General features: G+C 47.5%; 1 protein-coding gene across 2 annotated transcripts in view; it reads left to right on the forward strand.

Annotated features, from left to right (window-relative positions):
- FAM3B (FAM3 metabolism regulating signaling molecule B) overlaps positions 1-8,732 on the forward strand; it is a 42,987-nt gene extending 34,255 nt beyond the window's left edge. For both annotated transcript variants that reach the window (XM_014839279.3, XM_044750967.2), the window contains one exon: positions 4,706-8,732. In XM_014839279.3, the coding sequence (XP_014694765.2) occupies positions 4,706-4,795 (90 nt within the window). In that variant the 3' untranslated portion in view covers positions 4,796-8,732. The remainder of the gene's footprint in view (positions 1-4,705) is intronic.
- The last annotated feature ends 524 nt before the right edge of the window (positions 8,733-9,256 follow it).

The following is a 9,256-nucleotide window of genomic DNA, read 5'->3' on the forward strand; positions in this document are numbered from 1 at the left end:
TGGACTCAGTCATCGCCAGCACTCAGCACAGGTCATCATTGTCATCACCTCCAGTGTGGTCTTTGTCTTGGTCCCTGGCGAACCAGAGCTCAGACCCTTGCTGCCAGCCCAGCCAATCCCTTCCCACTCTTCTCTCCATGCTTGTATATGCTCAACACACCAGCAAAACCACCACAATCTTTGCCCTCTTCCACCCATCACAGAGCTTTCCCACGCTCGGACCTTTGCTTTTCCCTAAGTCTCCTTCAAGATCCGCCGTGTCAGGGAGGAAAAATTTCCCTTCCACCCTTCTAGGTTCTTTGTCTGGCCTAATAATTAAATTGACATAACACAGATCAACAGGAGAAAAACAAACAAAAGTTTACCATGTATACCTTCTGTCTACATGGGAGAGACTCAGAAAACTGAGTAACTCGCTGAAATGGCCGACGCCATCACCTTAAATACCTCCTTTAGCTAAAGATGAAAGAAGATGTTGGCAGGTGAGGAGTCAGTTATGGGAGGTGGCCAGGAAAAGCACAGTAAACAAGGGTAGGGCTGGTATGCAGATTTAAGTCCTTGCCTTCTCCATTGATAAATGTCTAGAGATTGAGTCATCCCCTGCTTCCTGGGGACAACAGCCTTACGAACAGAGATTTCTCTTATACATGTAAATGTTTCTTACAGATGATAACTTCTACTTGGTTTTCAGAGCTTCTCTGCTTTTTCTTAAAAGATATTTTTATCTTTTAATATGTCTGCTATTTATTAAAAAATAACCAGGCTAAGATAATCCTGATGCCAAAGAGATGTATTTTGGGTGACAAATTCTGCTCCCCTACAAGCGCGGTGCCATTTCTTTTGTGAAGCCTTTCTGGGCCTTCTTCCCTGCCTGCGGGTGCTCGTGGCCCTCACTGTCTTCCTTGACGGGCATGTGGTGCTTTGCCTTAGTGTTGTGTGTCTGTTCACACCTGGATTGTAACCTCTTGAAGGCATAGAGCACATTTTCTTCAATTGCATGATCCCCAAAGTCACAACAATGAGTAAATGATCCCCAAAGTCCCAAAGTCAGAAGGGTGGTTTTAAGAAGGGATGTATAACCAAGCAAGATTTATCCCAGGAAAACAAAGTTGATTTAACATCCAAAAATCAATCAGTGTAAGACATCACATTAATAGAACGAGGGATGAAAACTGCGTCACTCTCTCAATAGACACAGAAAACACACTGACACAATTCAGTACCCCTTCATGATAAAAACACTCAACAAACTTAGAAGGGAAATTCCTTAACCCTTTAAAGGGTATCTGCAAAAACCCATAGCTGACGTCATATTTAATGGTGAAAAACAGGAGGGTTTCCCTCTAAGATCAGGAACAAGACAGGGCTGTCCATCTTTGCCACCTTTTCAACATCATACAGGAGGTTCTAGCAGGGCAATTGGGTAAATAAATACATAGATGCCATTCACCTTAGAAAGGAAGAAATAAAACCATCTCTGTTCACAAATGACATGATTTTGTGTATAGAAAATCCTTAGGAATCCACTAAAAAAACTGAACTAATAAAGAAGTTTAGCAAGTTTGCAGGATATAAGGATCAATGTACAAAATCTATTTACTTGCAATGAACAATCCACAAATAGAATTCAGAGAACAATTCCATGTATAATAGCATCAAAAAGAATATAATGCTTAGGAATAAACAACCTAGGAGAGGTTAAGATTTATACACTACAAACTGCAAAACATTGCTGAAAGAAATTAAGAGGACTTAAAAAATGGAAAGATATTCCATGTTTGTGGATTGGAAGATTTAATATTGTTAAGAGGTCGATACTTAACAGCTGATGTACAGATTGATGTAAAGATTTAATGCAATCCCTATCAGAATCCTAGCTGACATTTTTTATATAAGTTAACAAGCCAATCCTAAGATTGATATGGAAATTCGATGGACCCAGATAGTGAAAACAATATTGAAAAAGAAGAACAAAGTTGGAGAATTCACATTTCCCAATTTCGAAACTGACTGCAAAGCTGTAGTGATCAAGAAGGTATGGTACTGGTGTAAGATACTGTCAGGGAAGGAAATTTTCCTTCTACACTTCTAGGTTCTTCTGGCTAGCCTAAGAATTAAATTGATGTGAGACAGATTAACAGGAGAAAATCAAACAAAAGTTTAATAGCATGTATTTATGGGAGAGACCCAGGAAAACAGGGTAACTCAGCAAAAGGGCCAAAGCCGCCGCTTTAAATAACATCACCCACAAAACACAAATAAGATGTTGGGGTTGGGGGAGTCAGTTATAGGAGGTGACGAGGAAAAGCACAGTAAACAAGGGTAAGGTTGTTTTGCATATTTAAGATCCACGCCTTCTCCACTGATAGGAGTTTCAAGAGATTTACATGTTTTCCTCTTCCTGGTACAGCGAGGGAGACACCCTTACAAATAGGGATTTCCCTTACAAATGTAAATGTCTCTTACAAAGGGTAACTTCTCCTTGGTTTTCAGAGCTCCCCCCATATCTGCTGTTTCTAAAACAGTAACCAGCCTAAAATAATCCTTATGCCAAAGAGACATATTTTGGGGTGGCAAATCTGCTCACCTACAATAGATATATAGACCAATGGAGTAGAACTGAGAGTCCAGAAATAAAACCTCACATTTTGGGTCAATTGATTTTCGACAAGGGTGCCAAAAGCATTTAACGGGGAATCAATAGTGCTGAGACAACCACATATTCACTTGCAAAAGGATGAATTTGGATCCCTACCTCACACCATATACAGAAATTAAGTCAATATGGGCCAAATAATTAAATGTAAGAGCTAGAACTATTAAACTCTTAGAAGAAAACATAGGCATAAATCTTTGTCACCTTGGATGAGGCAGTGATTTCTTAGCTATGACACCAAAAGCATAAACAACAAAAGATGAAATTTGCATTTCATCAAAATTTAAAATGTTTGTGCTTCAAAGGACACCATCAAGAAAACACAAAGACAACCTACAGAATGGGAGAAAATATTTGCAAATAAAGGACTTGTATCCAGAATATATAAAGAGCTCTTACCACTCAATAATAAAAGGAGAACCCGATTTTAAAGTCAGCAAACGATCTGAATAGACATTTCTTCAAAGAAGTTGTACAGATGGCCAAAAACACGTGAAAATATTCTCATCATTAGCCATCAGGAAAATGCAAATAAAAGCCACAATGAGATGCCACCTCACACTCACTAAGATGGCTATAATGAAAAAGACATAATGAGAAGTTGGACAAGGATGTGGAGGGTTGAGAACCCCCCTACACTGCTCCAGGAAATGTAATAGTACAGCTGTTTTGGGAAACATCCTGGCAGTTCCTGAAAAGGTTAGGCACACAGTTACCATATGATCAAACAATTCCACTCATAAATGTATATCCAAGAGAATGAAAACATATGTTCACAGGAAAACTTGTACATGAATGTGCATAGCAGCATTATTCATAATAGGCAAAAAGTGGAAACAACTCAAATGTCTGATTAATGGATAAAAAATGTATATACAAAATATGGTATAGCCATACACTGGAATATTATTCAGCCATATAAATAAATAAACTACTGGGCCAACCCTGGTAGCCTAGTGGTTAAGTTCAGCCTTCTCTGCTTCAGCGGCCCAGGTTTGGTTCCCGGGCATGGACCCACACCGCTTGACTGTCAGTGGCCATGCTGTGGCGGTGGCTCACATAGAAGAAGAAGATAGGCAACAGATGTTAGCTCGGGGCGAATCTTCCTCAGCAAAAAGAAAAAGGAAAGAAAGTACTGATACATGTACAACATGGGTGAACCTTGAAAACAGACTCAGGGAAGAAAACCATACACAAAAGGCCACATATTGTATATTTCCATTTATATGAAATTTCTAGAATAGACAAAATCCATAGAGACAGAAAGTAGATTTGTGACTGCCCAGGACTGTGGGGGAAGGAGAATGACTGCTTGTGGGGCTGTGGTTTCTTGTTCCAGTGATGAAAATGTTCTAAAATTGATTGTGGTGAGGGTTGCATAGCTCTCTGAATATACTAAAAGCCATGGAATTGTACACTTTAAATGGGTGAGTTTTATAGTATGTGAATTATATCTCAAAGCTGTTATATAAAAAAAGAGAATTCCAAAGTTTAGGATGCATATTATCCTTTTTAAGCATTAGGTTAAGGGACTCCATTATCTGTAAAAAAAAAAAAAAAAAAAAAGTAGGGAAGCCTAAATCCCACATCAGTATGAACACACATCCTGAGCAAGGAATTTACAATTACCCTGAGAAACAGTACACTCCTCCTCTCTGAGAATTGAAAACTAAACAGTAGACCTGTGCTGTCCAGGACGAAAGCTACTAGCTAAATTTGCATTTCCATTTAAATTTATTAAAATTAAATAGAATTTAAGATTCAGTTCATTGGTCACACTTGCACATTTCAAGTACTCAACTGCTAAACGTGGCTAGTGGCGGCTCTATTGGACAGTGTCGATTCCAGAACATTTACATTATTGCAGAAAGTTCTAGAACTGCATTAACACCTGGGTCAAATATTAGTACGAAACACGTCGAGAGAAAGTAGGTTGGAGCAAATTCCATTCTAGGAAGTGATTCTCTTTATATGACTTTGCTCATAGCCGACGAATATTTGTTGATTAGATTAGTGAATAAATAAAATTGTTTTCTTTCCTTTACGCAGATCAACCACTCTGACAATTCGAGGAACAGATATTCTGGCTGGCCTGCAGAGGTACAGATAGAAGGCTGCATCCCGAAAGAGCCAAGCTAACGTTGCACAGGTTTAATAAATGTGGTTTTTGCTAGACAAATGCATCATGGAATGGCGCAGTGATCTTATCCAAGAGTCTGTATATGATGAGTGTTTTGGGTTTGTCATCAGCCAACCAATTTCTCCTCGTTGTATAAAATCTGGGCACACAGTATTGTTATGCCAGTATTTATATAGTGAAGAGAGAATGAGCAGGGAGACAGAGATGAGTGGGAATGACTAAAGGGAATGAAGGGATTTACCTGGAAAGGAGAGGGTTGGGGGAAGTAAGCGCTGCTTGCCCAGGGGCGGAGCTATTATTTGATCAGATCTAAGTGTGACTCCTGTGGTCCAGACGCTCTGCAGAGGGAAAACCTTCATTCCATTGTCACCAAGCACAGCCTTGTTTCAGACAGCCAGCTCCTAGGAGGGCTTGGCAGACTGCCTCGGTCAACTCCAGTTGACCCTTGAGCTCTTCCTGTGGGGCCATGAACTTATTCATCCCACAAATCTGGGCGCCTCCTACCTTCTGCCACTAGCAATGGGGTAATGAATGGGACCCAGTCTCTGCCCTCATGCAGGAGTGTCACTCCAATGACTGGCCTTTGTTTAATGGGGTGGGGACAAAGGAGGCTTGACAGACCCAGCAGAGTCTTCCCTCAGGAGGGCAACTGTATCCCTCCGGCTCTCAGGAGACGCCTCATGGATCCAGGAATACCAGATCCCCACGCCCAGTGACGCGAGTCCAGGCATGCGTCTGATGGGGGTTAAGAAATGAAGTCATTGCCAAGCATCCGTTCTAACCTCCTTCTGGAGCCTGGCTAAGAGAAGAGCTAGGAGACTCCGATGCCAGGTTACCATTGCTTCTCGGGGCCTCCGGTTTCTCATCTGTAAGATGGAGGATTTGGGAAAGATGAAATGATTTCAAGCCCTTTGATCAGCAGGACCCCTTTTACAAACACGCTAGCACATGGCATCCTGAATTTCAACGTCCTCAAAGTAACAACTGCCCCAACTCTCAGTGGCTTACAACAGTGTTGATTTCTCCTTCATGTTACATGTGGGCCGCCTCAGCTCAGCCCAGGGCGCTGGGAGCCAGATCAGAGCGGGGTCCCTATCAGGCACGGAAGCCAAGAAGAGCAGAAATCCAGCTGCCCCCACAGCTGCTGCCAGGACACCGTGTGAGCACCTGATCCTCGCATCCCCGTGCCCTGCCCTGTGGATGTCAACCACGTGGCAGTGGGTGGGGGACTGTCCTCCCACAGGAAAGGGGTGAATCTTTGTGAGCAGGAAGACAACGACCGCTGAAAGCCAAGCAGTGCTCTGGCCCAGAGAGGACCATGGGGCCTGCTGGCCTCCTGCCTGGCCCTCGCCCGTCAGGGAGCAGGGCCTCTCTCTGCAGAGGAGTCTGCAAACCCAGGATGGGATCTTGGCTCGGGCCCTGATATGGGCTAAATTCTGTCCCCCCAAAATTCGTAAGTTGAGTCCTAACACCCAGTCCCTCAAAACATGACCTTATTTAGAAATACGGTCATTGCAGATGGAATAAGTTAGAGTAGGGAGGACCCTAAGCCAACATGACCGGTGTCCTTATAAAAAGGGGAAATTTGGAGACAGACACAGACACAGGGAGAGCACCATGTGAATGAAGACAGAGATCAAGGTGATGCTTCAAAAGCCACGGATCACCAAGGATTGCCAGCAGCCAGCAGGAGCTGGGAGAGAGGATGGAACAGATGCTCCCCCAGAGCCCTTGGAGGAAGCACGGCCCTGCTCACACCTTGATTTTGAACTTCTGGCCTCCAGAACCGTGAGAGAATAAATTTCTGTTGTTTTAAGCCCCTCAGGATTGTGGTGTTTTGTCACAGCAGCCCCAGGACACTAACGTAGGCCCTTTTAGGTTCTAAACTCTTTGATACACATAGGCATTTCTGTATTAAGAAGAGGTGGGAGCGTAGTTTTACTCTGGCCGAAATTACCACATTTTCACGGCATCATTGATCTTAACTCGCTGTAATAGGGCAGGCCTTGGGCACTCCTGAGCAGGCTCTCCAGGAATCCTGCCTGGGCGGTGAACACCACCAGCACCACCACCCCCGCCAGCATCCTGTGACAGCCCTGGGGCCCCTTCCCTCAGCTGGCCCTGCCGCTCTTACTGCTGCCCTCCCTGGGGCCCAGGACTCTGAGTTGTTTGTGTCCTATTCCCGCCTACAGGGCACTGGGGGTGGAGACCGGCATCCCCTCTACCTCGTGCCCCAGACTGGGGATGCCCTCCAACATCTGTTCTCAGGATGGCACCGGCTGCTGCTCCCCTGGAAAGCTTGGAACGCCTGTCCCAAAATATAGAACTGACTAAAAACATCTTAGTTGTGACCCAGCTGTATTTCTTTCTCCAGGTTTATGTTGTCTACCTAAATTTTCATTTTATTCCATTAAATGAAATGGCAATCGGTAGAACGGCTTCCACGATATTACTACTTGTGAGATTTCTCGCCTGGGTTATAGGGTCTGGTTTAGGCTCTGTCACAAGGTTTTCTTTTAGCGGGTCTTGTGAAACGCGTTCTAGCCCCTTTCTCAGTCTTCACAGGGGAGTTCACAGCCCGAGAAGGATCCCAGCAGTAGGATCTGTGGGAGCTGGCCATCCTGACATTGTCATCACTGCCTGCCTGCCCTCAGCCCCAAGGTGGCGACTGCTTCCTCTCTCCCAGTGCTCTGTGCCTCTGCCTTCCAGCCTGGAGGTGGCTCCTGGGGCAGGAAGGGGAGGTGTCCCCCACCAGCTCAGCTCCCTGGGTCCTCCACTTACTGGGAAACCCCTCTGGCTCTCTCTGCAGGAGTCTGGGGTGGTAACCAGTCCCCTTTCTGGGTTCTGACTGGGAGGAGTCTGGGAAAAGGCAGCAGGATGGAGACGGGTACAAAGAGCAGGGGCTGCCAGGCAGGTGGGGAGGGAGGGGTTACCAGGTGGAGCACCGGGGACGTGCAGGGCAGTGACACTGCTCTGTCTGATACTGTAGTGGCGGCTACGCGTCGTTATACATCTGTCAAAACCCGCAGAATGTGCAGCACCAAGAGGGAGCCCCACTGTTACCTGTGGACTCTGGGTGATGTGATGTGTCAGTGCAGCTCCATGAACTGTAACACACGTGACAGACAGCTGGGGGTTTTTGAAGTGGGGGAAGCTGTGTGTGCATGTGTAGGGACGGGTATGTGGGAAGGCTCTGTACCTTCACCTCAATTTTGCTGTGAACCTAAAACTGCTCTAAAGAGTAAAGTCTATTACAAACAAAAAAAAAAGCTGCTCAGGAGACTGCGACTTAGGTGGGCAACCACCCCGGGGCGTCCTAATTGCCCAGACCAGTCCTGAAAATGAGCGTAAGCCCCCCCACACCGCAGGCAGCCCAGGAGCCTTCCCCACCGAGTGCAGACCCCGCCCTCCCTGTGGCCCTCCGAGGTCACGGGCCGCGCGGTGCGGGGGGGGAGGGGGTGGCCCGGAGCATCCTCCCCCGCCCAGCAGAGGGACCAGGGCCTTTAGGCTCCGCCCCCCGGGAGGCGGGGCATTTCCTGATCTCAGCATTTGTTACCGAGACGCCTGTGCTTTCGACACCACAAGATCCATAACAGAGCTTGTCTCTGACTGAGGAGAGGGGTGTCGCCAGCTGAGACGCTCCACCCCCTGCGTGCGCCTTTCTCTCGTTCTAACCCAAAGATGTGGCCACTACCAGCCCCCAGGCCAGTCCCCGATCGGGCACCTGAGATGACGTTCTATGTGCCAGCCAGCCTGGGGTGTACCCTCCCCTACTCCTCGGGCCCGCCCCATGATGGGGTCACCATTGTCACCCCCCTTGGAGCAGGAGGGGCCCAGAGAGTGAGGGGTCAGCGGGCTTGGGACCCCATCGTGCTCTCTGCCACCGCGCCCTGCTGGAGCGAACGCCCCCGGCTAAGAACTCTTGCCCGTCCCCAGGAGTCCGCGGTCCCCACCTCTCTTCGATCCGGGAAAGGCCTGCGTGCTCTCATTTGTACCGCTGAGAGGTCGGCCCGAGGGTGGGTGCGCTGGCCCAGAGGGCTGGGGGCTTCGCGAGCTCGCAGCGGCGCCGGCCCTTTTGCGGGGTCGGCAGGATGGCCGAGACGCGGTGGGCGCGTGCAGGAGCCGAGCAGAGAGCAGCTGAGGACCCGCCCTGCCCTCTGAGGCTGCTCAGGGTGTTCCCTCCCCGGGCTTGTCACACCCACGGGCGGCAAGGACCCCGTCCTTAGAGTTCGAATCTGCAGGCGACCCGGGTCCCTCCTGGAGAGGCGGTTGGGATGAGGGGCGTGGAAGAGGGGATGCTGTTTTGACCCGGAGCGGTGGGGCTCCCAGCTGCCCTTGCTGCCTCCGCATAAGCTAGCATCACCCAGTCTGGCTTCCCAGGTGTCTCAGCTTGTGCCTTTCCTGGAGCAGTAGACGCACGGGGGCCTGTTATAAAGGACAGCAGTGCGGAAGCACAAAAC

Source organism: Equus asinus, chromosome 18 (assembly GCF_041296235.1).
Source record: "Equus asinus isolate D_3611 breed Donkey chromosome 18, EquAss-T2T_v2, whole genome shotgun sequence".
NCBI classification, from domain to species: Eukaryota; Metazoa; Chordata; class Mammalia; order Perissodactyla; family Equidae; genus Equus; species Equus asinus.